This window comes from Canis lupus, chromosome 6, assembly GCF_011100685.1.
Source record: "Canis lupus familiaris isolate Mischka breed German Shepherd chromosome 6, alternate assembly UU_Cfam_GSD_1.0, whole genome shotgun sequence".
NCBI lineage: Eukaryota > Metazoa > Chordata > Mammalia > Carnivora > Canidae > Canis > Canis lupus.
In genome coordinates, this window is record NC_049227.1 from 5,797,087 (window position 1) to 5,812,493 (window position 15,407).

The window sequence follows — 15,407 nt, forward strand, 5'->3', positions numbered from 1 at the left end:
TCAGGGTCTGCTTGAGCCGAGGAGCTGAGGGTTAGGCTCCTCACTCAGCCTGGGAGTCTGCTTGTGGAGTCTGTCCCTCTCTCTCTCACTCTCTCCCTCTGCCCCTCTCTCTGCTCTTTCTCTCCCTCTAAAATAAGTAAATAAATAAATCTTTTTTAAAAAAAATTAAAATAAAAATTAATTAATTAATTAAATTAAAAAAGAATATTTTATTGTGATAAAAACTATAACATTTACCATTTTGGTATACAACTCAGTGGCATTAAGTACATTCCTTTTTTTTTTTTTTCTTTTTTAAAGATTTTATTTACTTATTCATGAGAGACACAGAGAAAGAAAGAGAGGCAGAGGCACAGGCAGAGGGAGAAGCAGGCTCCCAGCGGGGAACTTGATGCAGGACTCGATCCGGGGTCTCCAGGATCATGCCCTGGGCTGAAGGCGGCTCTAAACCACTGAGCCACCCAGGCTGCTCAAGTACATTCCTGATGTTATGTAACCATCACCACTATTTCTATAATTTTTTTATCATCCCAAGCAGAAACTCTGTACCCACTAAACAGTAATTCTCCCCCTCTTCCTCCTCTCCTCCCAGGCCCTGGTAACCTCTAATCTATCTATTGTCTCTGTGAATTTGCCTGTTCTCAATACCTCGTTCAAGTGGAACCTTATCCTATTTGTCCTTTTGTGTCTTACTGCTTTCATATAGTGTGTTTTCAAAGCGCACCCGTGTGGTAGTGGTGTCAGAGCTTCATTCCTTCTTATGGCTGAATAATATTCCATTGTGTGGCTAGCCTGCCTTTGGCTTATCAATTCATCCATTGGTGGACAGTCAGATTGTCTCTGCCTTTTGGCTGCTGTGAATGATACTGCAAGTAAGTGTGGGTGTACAGGTATCTGTTTGAGTCCCTGCTTCCAATTCCTTTTTTTTTTTAATATTATTTATTTATTTATGAGAGACACAGAGAGAGAGGCAGAGACACAGGCAGAGGGAGAAGCAAGCTCCCTGTGGGGAACTCAATGTGGGACTCGATCCCAGAACCCCGGGATCACGACCTGAGCCAAAGGCAGATGCTCAACCACTGAGCCACCCACATGCCCCATTTGAGTTTTAATCTGGTAAAGATAAGTCAAGAATGTGTGTCAGGTCAATCTTTACTTTTGAATCAGCACGGGAACTTTATCACTGATTTATTGTCCCTGGTATGATTAGGCTATCTCCTGGTTTGACAGTGGCTGTTTGTTCTTACATTCTTTTGTTCCCTTAAAAATCATTATCTAGTGGGGCCTATCCTTCTGCAATTTGCAAGATATCCCAGGAAGTCCTACAAGGAATATGCTTTGGGCAAGGAAACCTGGTCAGGCCTAGATCATAAAATGGCAGAGATTGGGGGTTGTGGGCATTAAAATGACTTATGTCAAGAAAGCCATGCCTCGGGGTGCCCTCCCAACCCCATGTGCAGACAACCCCTTCCTCTGTGGAAGGAAGACACGCAGAAATATCAGGAGCTTGTGCTTTAGGCCAGGGCTTCAGTATCTTTTTCAGGGGACAAGGACACAGGCGTTGTGAGCACCTGAGTTCTGAGAACACTTGCTGGGTTGGGAGGCCTGGGGCAGAGGGACCTTTCTGCTGGATCACAAAGCAGGGCAGACCCCTGTGGAGCAAAGGAATGAGGAAGAGCCAGTCCAGCAGAAGGCCTGGGCAGAGGCGTGGGGGTATGAGAGGCTCTAGAATGTTCAGAGGATGTGAGGACATGGTTTGGCTGGGGCCCAAGGTGCACAGGGAGATTCAGAGGTGTCGGTGGCCTCCGATGCCAGGGTGAGGCCTGTGGCTTTCTCCCTGGGGCAGCCCAGGCCAGAAGAGGCAAGCGCTATCAGGGGCGGAGCATGCTTGGAGCTGTGGCTGAGCTCGGTTCCTTGATGCTGCAGTTTCTTTTTTCAGAAGCCAATTTCTTTTCTTTTTTTTTTCAGAAGCCAATTTCTGAATGTCTGCAAGCCAACCACTACACTGAGATTGGGGATTGTGACACCTCCTCTAATTAACCAGTTTTTAGGTGGGTGTGAGTATGTGTCTGCGTGTATGTATGTGTGTGACTGTATCCATGTGTAGATGTGAGGACGTTTGTGTATGGGCCAATGTGAGTGTGACTATGTATTATTGTGTGTATGTATGTGCATGAGGAGGTGTGTGTGACTGTATGTATGAGTGTGACTGTGAGTGCACGTGTATACGTGACTGTAATTGTGAGTGTGTTGTACATGTGTGAGTGTGACTGTGTGTGTGAGCGATTGTGTATTGTGTGTATATGTACACACATGACTGTGTATGTTTGTATGTGTATGGATGTGACTGTGATTGTGTGAATGTGTGTACATTTATGTGCATGAGTATATGTGAGTGTGACTGTGTGGGTGGGTGTGATTGTGTAGTCTGTGTGAGTGTGTATGTGTATAGTGAGTGTGACTATGTGTGATTGGGCGAGTGTGATTGTGTGGTGTGCGTGTGTGTATTGTGAGTGACTGTATGTGTGTGTGTGGCTCAGTATATGTGTGTGTACGAGTGTGTTCCTCAGGTCCCTCCAGCTGTGGCCTCCTCATGAGATCCCTTACCCGTAGTGTGAGGTCTGAGCAAGCCTGAACTAGCTGCTGCTCATGTCTTCCTTTCCAAATGTACGTGTGTTCTTTAAACAAGGGGAAAGCCAGAAGAGAAGCTCCCCCCAGTGTGCAGCTGCTGGCTGCTTTTCCAGGCCTACCAGGAAGGGCAGTTGGGTGCAGGATCCACCCTGGGATGGCCTTGGTGGCCTGAATTTTTGCTTTTTTCTTTTTTAAACACTTAAAAAAATGTTTCTTTCTTCTTAAAAAGATTTTATTTATGTATTTGAGAGAGAGAGAGCAGGAGCAGGGGAGACGGACAGTGGGATAGAGAGAAGCAGACCCCCTGCTGAGCAAGCAGGGGCAGGGCTTGATCCCAGGACCCTGGGATCATGACCAGAGTGAAGGCAGATGCTCAACCTACTGAACCACCCAGGCGACCCTATTTATTTCTTTATTTAAGTAATCACTACACCCCATGTGGGGCTCGAACTCACGACAGGGAGATCAAGTCACACGCTCCTCTGACTGAGCCAGCCAGGCGCTCCTTGAATCTTTGCTTTGAATCCTGGCTTAGTGCTTAATTTGTTCTGGTTGTGTAACCCCGGAGCTAGCCCTGAGCTTCCTGGACCTCAGGTCCTTCATCTATGGAAGGAAGAAATACTCTTTACTTTGCAGGGCAGTGAGGATTAATAGTGTACACAAAATCTTGCCTAATGGCTGTGACATTGTAAACATTTAGTACATAGCAGCATTTATTTTTAATTTTTTAAAATTTTATTTATTTATTCATGAAAGACAGAGAGAGAGAGAGAGAGAGAAAGAGGGAGAGGGAGGGAGAGGCAGAGACACAGGCAGAGGGAGAAGCAGGCTCCATGCAGGGAGCCCAACACTGGACTCCATCCCCGGCCTCTGGGATCATGCCCCAGGCTGAAGGCAGCGCTAAACCTCTGCGCCACCGGGGCTGCCCCATAGCAGCATTTTTTAAAAAAGTATTTTATTTATTCATGAGAGACAGAGAGAGAGAAGCAGAGACACAGGCAGAGGCAGAAGCAGGCTCCCTGTGGGGAGCCCGATGCAGGACTCAATCCCAGGAACCCCGGGATCACGATCTGAGCTGAAGGCCGACGTTCAACCACTGAGCCACCCACGCGCCCCCATAGTGGCATTTTGACAACAATCTGCAAAAGTGTGAGCAAGGCAGAGTGCTTTCCATGCCTCTTAGAGTGGCCTCCTTTGCCTCTTCTGGCACCTAGTGTTTCTCCTGAATCCCATCACCTGCACCACGTGGGGTATTGCAGGGCCATCGGTGTGAAATCGAGGGCTTCTGGAGTCCAAACACTTGGCCAGAAATAAACAGCAAGTTTTAGTGGTGGAAGAACAGACAGAGGCACAGTTCATGGTTCCTCCATAATGGATCCTGGGGTGGGGGAGGTAAGGTGGGAGCAAGATTACTGGAGTCACATGGAAGGAGGACGTAGAGCTAAGGGATCATCCAGGTTCTGCTACCAGCAGGGATGAATGTGATGGATTCATGCATCCCTGCGGCTCCCACTGAGCAGAACAGGCAATGGCTGAGGCTCTGGGGTAAGTACAAGGGTAGGATGGTGAGCTGGCTCGACACCATCCCTGCCATCGTAATGCTCAAAGCGGGGAAGACAGCCAGAAAATGACTGCCCAAGAATAAACTAGGACACATGGTAGTAATAATGTGATTTGATAAAAAGGAGATAAAACTTAAAAATTATGTGCTGAGGGGGAGCATCTGCTGGGTGTTCTGGAAAGGCCTCTGAGGTGGAGACTTCTCAGTGAAAGGTAAAGCTGGGGGGTGCCTGGGTGGCTCAGTGGTTGAGGATCTGCCTTTGGCTCAGGTCATGATCTCCATCCTGGGATGGAGTCCTGCATCGGGCTCCCCACAGGGAGCCTGCTTCTCCCTCTCCCTGTGTCTCTGCCTCCTCTCTGTGTCTCTCATGAATAAATAAATAAAATAATAATAAAAAATAAATAAAGTAAAACTTCCCCCACTCTAAAGATGTTATAGTCATCTTTGGGGATTAAAAAAAAAAAAAAAAGGTAAAGCTGGAAGGAAGTGCTACGTTGAGCTGGGAAGGAAGAAGGACTCCTAACCCAATGTGCAGACAGCCCCAAAGATGACATCTGAGGATGCATGGGGCAGAGACCAAATCATGCACAGAGCCTTAGGGCAGTTGGGTTCTGTTTTAACCCACACCTAGCTTCTCCCCACATCCCCCTTCGTATCATCAGATATCATCCAGGATAGATATTTTCGACAAGGGCAGTGCATCCTGAGAGAGCTGGCTACCCTGAGACTCGCCTCCAGCCCTGCTCTTCTACTGATCTTGTGCCTCAGGTTCCCCACCGAAAAATCATTATTACTTTTTCTGAAGAGTATTTCCCCTTTCATTGGGCCACCACATGAAGTATTAAAAAAAAAAAAAAAAAAAGGCTACTTTCCCTCTCCATCTTTTCTCTTCTCTGGCTGGGCCAGGTGGGAGGGCAGAGAATTTGCATCGTTGGGCTTAGTAAACAACCTTCAATAATTTTTTAAAATTTTATTTTTATTGGGCAACCCGGGTGGCTCAGCGGGTTAGCATCGCCTTCAGCCCAGGGTGTGATCCTGGGAACCTGGGATTGAGTCCCATGTCGGGCTCCCTGCATGGAGCCTGCTTCTCCCCCTGCCTGTGTCTCTGCCTCTTTCTCTCTCTCTCTCTGTGTGTGTCTGTCATGAATAAATAAATAAAACCTTTTAAAAATTTTATTTTTACTTTTGGGGTGCCTTGGTGGTGTAGTCGGTTAAGCACCTGACTCTTGGTTTTGGCTCCAGTGGTGATCTCAGGTTGGTGAGACTAACCCCTGCATCAGGCTCCATGCTCAGGTGCAGAGTCTGCTTGAGAGTCTCTCTCAATCTCCTGCTGCCACTCCCACTTGTGCTTCCTCTCTCTCAAATAAATAAATAAATAAATAAATAAATAAATAAATAGATTTTTAATTAATTTTTGAAAGATTTCATTTATTTATTCGAGTGAGAGGGAGAGAGCACAAGCAGGGCAGAGAGGCAGAGGCAGAGGGAGAAACAGACTCCTTACTGAGCAGGGAGGCCTATGTGGGACTCTATCCCAGGACCCTGAGATCATGATCCAAGCCTAAGGCAGACACCCAAACGACTGAGCCACCCAGTGTCCCAATAAGTACACCTTTTCTCTTTTGTTGATGTTAGATTTTATTTATTTATTCGTGAGAGACACACGGAGACAGGCAGAGACACAGGCAGAGGGAGAAGCAGTCTCCCTGCAGGGAGCCAGATGAGGGACTTGATCGCAGGACTCTGGGATCATGACCTGAGCAGAAGTCAGATGCTCAACCACTAAGCCACCCAGATGTCCCCAAATAAAGAAATCTTTAAAAAAATAAATTTATTTTTAAGTAATCTCTATGCCCAACATGAGGCTTGAACTCAGAAACTTGAGATCAAGAGTCACCAGGCTTTATGGACTTAGCCTGCCAGGTGCCCTATAAGGTCTTGACTCCTTAAAAGAAGGCCCCTTGCAGGGCTATAGGGAATCCCTGCCACTGGAGCTCCGGCTCACCTCCTTTTTAGCAGAAGGGGTGCACCTGGGCTGTGAAGGAGGCTGGCTGCAGGGGAGCAGGTGCCTGAGAGCCACCCCTCCCTCAGTTCCCCTCCCGCCTCACCCTAGCTTTGTCTCAGCGTTGATTATTGCTTTATTACTGTTTTCAATCAGATATAATTCCAGCATTTTCTATAATCTTGATCTTTTCACTGATACCAGATTTTTGTACAAAGATTTGTATATAAAATGATTATGTACCCACCAGAATACATTCCCCGGCAATTAGGATGTTTAAGATGCAGATCCTAACACTCCTTCTGCACATTCCTCATTTATTACTTTTGAAAATGTTTTGTGATTTTTTTTTTGGTGGATGTGTTTACAAATCCAATAACAATCCTCATTTAGAGTTGCAAAACACGAAGCCATTTTGAACCCAGACAGATGGCAGCTAAATGAACTTTAATTAAAGAATGAGTGCTTTGAATCAAATCACTTTAAAAAGTACAGTGCACTGAGATTCTGGAGAGGTTGCATAAACAGCATCTGGGCTCTGCTGCAGGAAGCAGGGCTGCGAGCGGGGAAGGGGAAGGCATCCCCAGGGGCTGCGGGCAGCCGGCGGCCCAGGCACGCGCCGCCCAGAGCGCAGGGCTCCCGGCACGGGAACGGGCCCAGGCCGCCCCTGGCTTCAGGGCGGTGTGCGGGGGGCACCCTCCTGCTTTGACGCGATGGGGTCGGGCCCCAGGGCGCGGGGCCGCGCTGCACAGCCGGCTTAACTGCCCAGTGGGCCCGGCGCGGTGAGGCGCGGCGCAGGCGGACGGGCGCGGGAGGCTCCGCCGGCCGCCGCGCGCTTCCCGGGCCCTCCCCGGGCGCCCCGCCCCCCGCGCTGCCGCCCCTCGGGGCAGGACCCACTTCCGGCCGCGGGCGGGGCGGGGCTCGTCTCTAGGCGACCGGGAGGCGCCAGGCGGCCGGGGCGGGCTGCGGGGCGGCGGGGGCCGGGGGCGGGCTGCGGGGGCGGCGGGGGCCGGGGGCGGGCTGCGGGGCGGCGGGGGCCGGCGCTCCCGCTCGGTGGCCGCGGTGGAGGAGGAGGGGAGGGTGGGAGGCAGGGGACGAGAGTGGAGGAGAGGGTCCCCCGCCGGGCCGAGCAGCTGGCGCGCAGGTCTAGGGGGGCCGGAAGAGCCTCCGAGGCGTCTAACGGGCAGCCGGGATGGATGGAGCGCGGGAGGGCGGCCTCCCTCCAGGGGCCGGGGGCAGACGCAAGCTTGCCTTCTAGTCCAGTCTCTGCCCCTGCCGGCGGTGGGGGCTGTGGGGGCGCCCCGGCCCTGAGCCTGCGCAGGAGGGGCAGGGGTCTGAGGGTGCGGCGCGGAGCCCTCGTGGGCCCCCGGGTCCCGGGGCGCGGGGACGAGGCAGCGAGGCGGTGGCAGCAGCAGACGGGGGAGCGGTTTGGGCGCCGCGAGCCAGCCTTGCGGCTTCTGGGCTTCTGGCTTCTGGCATCTTTCCAGGACGAGCGGAGTCCGGGCCGGACGGGGCCTCCCCTCCGGGCGCTGCGCTCTGGGCACCGGGCTGACCCTGGGGGTTGGCAGACGCTCCTGGCCGGTTTTGATCACTTAATTGGCTGAGTCACAGCGCAGCTCCTCCAAGTGGTAGGCCCGCTTCTGGCCCTTGGCTTGCCCCTGTGGTCACCCTGACCCCTCCATGCCCCGGCCTGCCTGTCCAATGGACTTCCGAGTCCTGCTGGCTGACCTTGTTCTGCTCCACCTGGCTGGATCCGGGGCCAGCTCTCCTGGAGCCCCTACAGGAGCCTCCGGTGTGGTCTCCCAGCTTCTCCTTCCTTCCTCACCGCCCTCCAAGGCACTCCCTGCTGGAAGGTGGGCCCTTCCATAATGCAGATCCAGTGGTGGCCCCCCCAGGCTGCCTCTTCCTGGCCCACAAGGCCAGCAGAAAAAAGGGGTGCAGGCTGGCCCCAGGGTGCATGGCTCAGCTGAAGAACCCAGGCTGCATTCCTGCTGCACTCACCCCTTCAACCTGGCTCCCTGTGTGGGGTGCAGCGCACAGCCCACTGGGCATTCCCACTGATCCCTCATCTTGCCTCCAGGCACTCTCTGTTCCTGGAACGCCCAAGGTCTCGGGCAGCCTCCCAGCCTTGGCACAAGCGGCTCTCCTAGAACACCATTCAGCTTTGCCCTTGCCAACCCCGACTGTGCTCTTTAAGTCTCCTCTTCAGAGATGGTCCTGGATTCGGTGCTGAGGTCACCCTGCCTTGTGCTCCCAGGGTTGCCTGCCTTCCCCACCCCACGTGAATGGGCCGAGCAGCCCGGTGCCAGGCCCTTTTGATCTGTCCCCTTCCTTCATCTTCTGACCTGCCACCAGAGTGGCCTTTCTGAGACACAGCTGTGACCCATCACTGCTGCTCAGATGCCCTGAACTTTATCAAAAATCCCACCCCCCCCTTCAGCCCCAAAGCAGAGTCCCTTCGCCAAGCCACCTTCTCTCCAGCCATGGAGATCCCAGCCTTGACGATTATATTTAATACCTTAGACTTCACCTGTTACTCAGCACGACAGACCCCTGTTGCCACCCTGTGCACTCCCCAAGGCCAGGGGGTCAGTGTGCCACCTGCCCTTACATGGCACCTTCATCCGGAGGTCATGTGGCCCCAGCAGCAGAGAGAGAAATACGAGAAGTCAGCCCCAGACACCAGGACCCAGTGGGGGACAGGGACACTGCCTCTGCTTTGGCAAGGAATGGTGGGGGGACCTTGGTGGGTCATCTGAGCTGTGTTTCCTGACCTTGTCCCAGTGACAGCCGCAGTTGTAATTCCAAACGAGAAAACTCAAAAGTTATAAGCAAGCGCAATTTTTTTTTTTTTTTTTTTTTTTACTTATTTAAAAAGGCCGTGGTGGCAGGAATATAGTGTAAAAATCATTGGAAAAACTAAAAGGCATCGATACATATCCGAATATACACTTTGTACATAAATTACATTTCCTTTAGTCTTTCTGAGTGAGGTCCTGATTTCAGCATTGAGGTCTAGTAATTCAGAGGTCCTGGGAGCTGCACGTTCAGGCCGGCATAGTCCACCATGTACATTGGCCATTGCTAGAGAGAGGGGACAAATGGTCTGGGTTAGGACTCCAGATGACACGGAAAGAACGCCAGACCACTTAGCTCTGCTTTCGGAAGGGCCTTCTCAGATGCTATTCACTCTGAGGCGGCTGGAGGTCCAGGGAGGGGATGTGACCTGTCCAAGGTCACACAGTCCACCAGTGGCCATGGAGCCTGGGCTGGGGCCTTCTGACCTGTTCCCACCTGTCCCAGGCACTACTCATGTGGACCAGATGGGATTGAGGAGTGGCTCTGAACACTCCCAGGTGGTCACCCCCACAAACTCAGCCCTCTCCAGGGCTTATGCTCCAAAGAGTCCTGTCTCTTGGATGTGGGAAGAACTAGGGACCCCCTATAGGCACTCGTGGTGGGGAGAAAGGTACAGCCTGAACTTTGGGGTTTCCTAGGAAAGGGGTTAGAGGGAGGCACGGTCAAAAATAAATCCCCAAATCATTTTCAAATGTGCTCCAGCATTCTCCCCACTGGACTCAGGATTTCAAAGCTAGTATTTTGAGATAAGAAAGAACTGGCAAGTATGTGTGCCCCTAAAATGAGCTCTTCTCTTGGATGGGAGAGAACCCAATCCAACCACATGGCAGGATAGGAGGAGCTTGCAGGTGGGCCATCCATCCACCACCGCTGACCACAGTGAGGCCACAGTCAACCAGCCCTTGACCCTTGTTTCCCTCCTCCGTACCCTGTGGGTAACACCCACACCTCACAGGGCTGTGGTGAGGCCCAGGGCGCATGATATGAGCACAGAGATTAACTTAGCATCTGGCAACCCAGGAACCTGAGAGTCAGCTCTGGGTACTGCTCTGGCACCGCCCAGGGGAGTCCCCTACCCTCTCCCAGCTTCGGCTTGCCCACATGCCCAGTGGGGGTGTGGCTTCCTGCCCAGGTGCACGTGAGCAGCCCGATGACAGGCCTGGGCTACCTCTCCAGTAGGTCCGGCAGATGGGTGTGCAACCCTGAGGCCAAGGAGCCCCACTCAGAGCTTAGTGCCTCCCTGCACCCCAAACCCATGTCCCAGAGCAGACGGCCCGGCCCAAGCGCAGGGTGAAGGCCAAAGAGCAGGGCGGTCAGGTCCGGATCTGTGCAACTTTACCACGAGTGAGATCTGGTTGGTGGATGCCACGGACTCCGGGTTAGAGGATGAGGAGGAGGAAGACGAGGAGGAGGAGAAGGAGTTCCCTTCAGAAACCCTCTTTCTCTTGCGCTTGGGAATGCTGCTGTCTTTGGCTGGTGGGAGAAAAGGCTGTTGACATCTCATGCCGGCTGCTGTGTCTGCGCTCTGAACCCCCTTTGAACCCCCCTGGAGAAGGCTTTTTTTTTTTAAACCCAGAAAAGGCTTTTATTTTCATGTTTCAAGTCCTCTTCTCGGCATTCAAGGCTCCAGACCTCCCTGCCGCTCCCCCCACCCTGGGGTGGCCAAGGCCCATCCCTCCAACCTCCTGCCTTAGCTGGGCCCCACAGCCCAGTGGTCATCTGCCTGCCTTTGCTAACACAAACCTCATGCCCCAGGTGTGCCTCCCAAGTGGGCTCAGTTCAGGCCCAGGTCTTCCTGATACCATCCCCGAGACCATACCATCCCCAGACCACCCTATGGGGTCAGGCCTCCCTGGAACTCCCAGGGCCTAGCATCCCACAGGGAAGGGCTCGGCCTCGGGCCTTGGAGAAAGTCACTTCAAGTTACTTGGCCCTTGTCCTTCATTTCCTCTCAGATGAAATATGAGTCAGATCCTGCAGGGTTGCTGGGAGGCTCCCGTGGGTGACCTGCCTGGGCCTCCAGATCTACTTAACAATCAAGAACTAGTATCTGTACTGTCGCTATTGTTAACTGTGGATAATGCTGTGACAAATGACAGTTCACAAGTACAGCAGTTCACAGCAGGCAGTGTCCCCGTGGAAAGAGACTGTGCTTTACAATCGAAAGTCCTAGATTCAAATTCCATTACCGCCAATGCTAGCTCTCTAGCATTAACCTCTCTGAGCCAAATGGGGAAAACAGTGTGATGTGAGACTCAAAGGAGATTATGTGTATGAAAGAGCCCAGCACAGGGCAGGACTCAGCAGGTGTTCTGTGGCTGCAGAATTAAATTGATATGAATATAAGAGACTTGGAAAAGATTTGCAACTGTGTGTCACACAAGTAGGGTTTGGTGCTTGACTGAGCGGCCAGCTCACTGAGTAGACACCAGAAGGGTTGTGATAACACAGTATGAACACTGGGTGGGCCCATGAAGTGGCTGTTTGTCCAACTGGCGGAGACAAATCAGAGGCTGGGGGGTCTGTGACATGGCATAAACAGACATCCTGGGAAACAGAAGACTCAGGGCAGAAGGAGCTCAGGGAATGGGCCAGAGACAAGGGATTTTTGTAGGAGGTCTCACATGAACAATGAAGGCAGAGGTGCTGGCCAAGGGCCATGGCCAACCTGGGGTCACTCTAAGACCCCAAAGATGGCCTTGGTGGAGTGGTGGATGCAAGTTATGGCATCTGTGCTCCGAGCATTTGTCCTAAACTCTCCTCCCGAGGCCTCAGCAGAGTCTTCTCCCCTCTGCCTTTGACCTAGAACAGCTCCCAAACCTGTCACCTCCCTACTACAAATCTGGTGTGACCAGTGCAGGACAGAGGGAGGGGGCTCCTGGTTGGGCTGTGCCACCCTAGGCCCATTCTAGAGGTGGGGCCTTGGGTCTCAGGCCAGGATGGGGGCTCATCACAGTGCCCACTGGGCACTTGCTGGGACTGCAGCTTAGATGGATGGCTCAAGGTGGCCACCAAGTCTCCTTGTGGCCCTGCTAACCCCCCTTCCCTCTCCGGGCTTCAGCTTTCCAGCCGCGCAATGTGTTTGGGACTATATCTGTGTATTTTAATCAGTGGTATGCCTCCAAATCACCCACCCAGGGAAACACCCCCCCATCCCCAGGGTACATCTTCTCAGGCAGAACCATCATACCAGACGGTCTCCCAGCTTCCTGTGAACTCATAGGTTCTAAGAGACAATGTCTGGTGCAGGTGTGTGTTCTGCAAATGCAGGGAGAATGGTGGGGTATCCCCTATGCCCAGCCCATCTCAGCCACTCGGCCTGCCCCCTCTGCTGGTATTGTCCCTGTCCTCCCCAGGTGGCTTCTATGATCCCACCTACTGTCCTCTCCTCCTGGCTCTGGCCTGCTCCCATCATCCCTAGCTGAGGTGACACACTCAGCTGTGCTATAGCAGGGTCCCCCCTTGACGGACACCTGCAGGCTCCCTGGGGCCTTCCAGGGACACTGGCCTGCAGGGGGAAGTCTCAGGCTCCCTGTGGACGTACTGGGCAGAGGGCACTATACTTCCTCAGGGTGGTCAGCTACCTATCACATGCCACCTGGGCCAGATCTGCCCACAGACCTGGTCCCCAAGAGGCAGTGAGGTGGTCTCTTCAGTCTCCACCTTACCTGGCACCTTGGCATCATTGCAGATTTCTGTGAAAGGTCTAAAACAGAAAGAAAGGAGGTGGCAGTTAGAAAATGGGGCTTCCTCTCTTTCTTCTCACCTGCCCCCTGAATGTGGATGACACCTCTCATGAGATGAGAGGCTGTGGCTGCCACTGGAGTGCCAGCTAAGACCCGGATGGAAATGGTGAGCACCCCTGAGACCATGCAGTGTCCTGCCAGGCCAGCTGCCCCTCCGCTGCTGGGTTCCTGGTCTAGAAATTGACAGTGTCACCTGACCAAGTGATCAGAAATATGTGCCCAGGGTGCCTGGCTGGCTCAGTTGGTCAAGCATGAGGCTCTTGATCTTAGGGTCATGAATTTGAGCCCCCTGTTGGGTGTAGAGATGACTTAAATAAATCAATTAAAAAAAAAATGTGTGCCTGGATTTAGATAAATGTATATTCATCAAAATACTATTTTTATATATCTTTTAGTTATAATTTTATTATTTTACTTTTAGCATTATTTATACAAACCCCCCCTCCCAAATGAGATGCAGCCTAAGCGTCCATCAGTAGAGGACATTATGGTCCATCTATTCAGATGATGGGTCAGTCACCAAAGGGAATCATGAAGGATGTGGATAATGTTCGAGCATGTACAAGACAGCCAGACGAGAGGGCGCCTGGGTGGCTCAGTGGTTGAGTGTCTGCCTTCGGCTCAGGGCGTGATCCCAGGGTCCTGGGATTGAGTCCCACATCAGGTTCCCCACAGGGAGCCTGCTTCTCCCTCTGCCTATGTCTCTGTCTCTCTCTGTGTGTCTCATGAATAAATAAATAAATAAATAAATAATATTAAAAAAAAAAAAAGGGGGGGGGGCAGCCCCGGTGGCGCAGCCATTTGGCGCTGCCTGCAGCCTAGGGTGTGATCCTGGAGACCCGGGATCGAGTCCCATGTCGGGCTCCCTGCATGGAGCCTGCTTCTCCCTCTGCCTGTGTCTCTGCCTCTAGTCTCTCTCTCTCTCTCTGAATAAAAGAAATAAATCTTAAAATAATAATAATAGGGATCCCTGGGTGGCGCAGCGGTTTAGCGCCTGCCTTTGGCCCAGGGCGTGATCCTGGAGACCCGGGATCAAATCCCACGTCGGGCTCCCAGTGCATGGAGCCTGCTTCTCCCTCTGCCTATGTCTCTGCCTCTCTCTCTGTCTCTCTCTGTGTGACTATCATAAATAAAAAAATAAAAAATTAAAAAAAAAAAATAAAAAAAAAAAAAAAAAAAAAAAAAAAAATAATAATAATAATATATTTTAAAAATTCTTTTAAAAAAAAAAGCCAGATGAGAAACAGCAAGTTGCTCTGCCCCTCCCCCCTGCTCGCTCAAGTGCTCTCTAATAAATAAATAAAATCTTAAAAAAAAAAATCTTATGTAAAATTGAATAGAAAATGTGAGTAGGGGAAAAAGTTCGAAATCAATGCATCACACGGTGTTAGCCTTAAAGAGGAGAGTTAGTTATGGTTATCTCCTTTTTTTCTTGGAAACAAGAAAAGTTTCCAAGAAATGTTTTTGTGTTTTCAAGTTTGCTGTATTTTCTTTTTATCGAGGTATAATTTTTTTTAAAGACTTTATTTATCTGAGAGAGGGAGCACATGAGAGTGAGCACAAGCCAGAGGCAGGGAGATGGGCACAGGCAGGCTTCCAGCTGAGCAGAAAGCCTGACTCAGGACCCGATCCCAGGACTCTGGGATCATGACTTGAGCTAAATGCAAATGCTTAACTGACTGAGCCACCCAGGCACCCCTTTATTGAGGTATAATTGATATATGACATCATAGTAGTTTCAGGTGTGCAACATAATGATTCAGTATTTGTATATACTGTGAAATCACCACGTAAGTCTGGTTAATATCTGTCACCATACATTGTTACAAATTCTTTTTTTATTTTTTAAGATTTTAAGTACTCTCTACACCCATGTGGGGCTTAAACTCACAACCGTGAGATTAAAAATCACATGATTGGGCAGCCCCGGTGGCGCAGCGGTTTGGCGCCGCCTGCAGCCCAGGGCGTGATCCTGGGAACCCTGGATCGAGTCCCATGTCGGGCTCCCTGCATGGAGCCTGCTTCTCCCTCTGCCTGTGTCTCTGCCTCTCTCTCTCTCTGTGTCTCTATGAATAAATAAATAAAATCTTAAAAAAAAAAATCACATGATCTACCGACTGAACCAGCAAGACACCCCACAAAATCTTTTTTTCTTCTGATGATTTTTAAGATCTACTTTCTTAGCAACTTCCAAATGTGCAATAAACTATTATTAACTATAGTCATAGCAACTATGGTGTGATTTATTTTTATTTGTGTTAATTTTTTTTAATTTTTTTTATTTTTAAAGTAATCTCTACACCCAATGTGGAGCCCAAACCGACAAACTTTAGATGAAGCATTGCATTGAGCCAGCCAGGTGCCCCTAAAAATAATCTAATAAACTATTGTACTTTTAAAAAAAGACCATAAGGATACATGGTGGCAGTTATCTCTGGATGATGGGAGTACTAAATATTATTTTATGAATATATTGAAATGGGTAAAAATTAATGGTATAGTTAGAAAAAGCCAAACACCCATGAATGTTGGGGCTGTGTGTCTGAGCAGGAAGGGGCTAGAATCAGAACACCTGGAGCTATAGACTGAAAGTCTGTGTCCTCTCCAC

The 15,407-nt window shown here is 50.9% G+C and overlaps 1 protein-coding gene and 1 long non-coding RNA gene across 6 annotated transcripts in view; one reads left to right on the forward strand and one right to left on the reverse strand.

Moving 5' to 3' along the window:
- The first annotated feature begins 7,606 nt into the window (after window positions 1-7,606).
- Window positions 7,607-9,172, forward strand: LOC111096191. Its single transcript, XR_005360530.1, has 2 exons — window positions 7,607-7,822; window positions 8,275-9,172. It is a non-coding gene; the product is annotated as an uncharacterized LOC111096191 (long non-coding RNA).
- GTF2IRD1 (GTF2I repeat domain containing 1) overlaps window positions 9,023-15,407 on the reverse strand; it is a 111,035-nt gene continuing 104,650 nt past the window's right edge. For 2 of the 5 annotated variants that reach the window (XM_038539072.1, XM_038539071.1), the window contains 3 exons: window positions 12,722-12,759; window positions 10,393-10,526; window positions 9,023-9,278 (listed from right to left, as the gene is read on the reverse strand). In XM_038539072.1, coding sequence (XP_038395000.1) covers window positions 9,210-9,278; window positions 10,393-10,526; window positions 12,722-12,759 — 241 coding nt within the window. In that variant the 3' untranslated portion in view covers window positions 9,023-9,209. The other 3 variants (XM_038539068.1, XM_038539069.1, XM_038539070.1) reach the window with 2 other exon arrangements.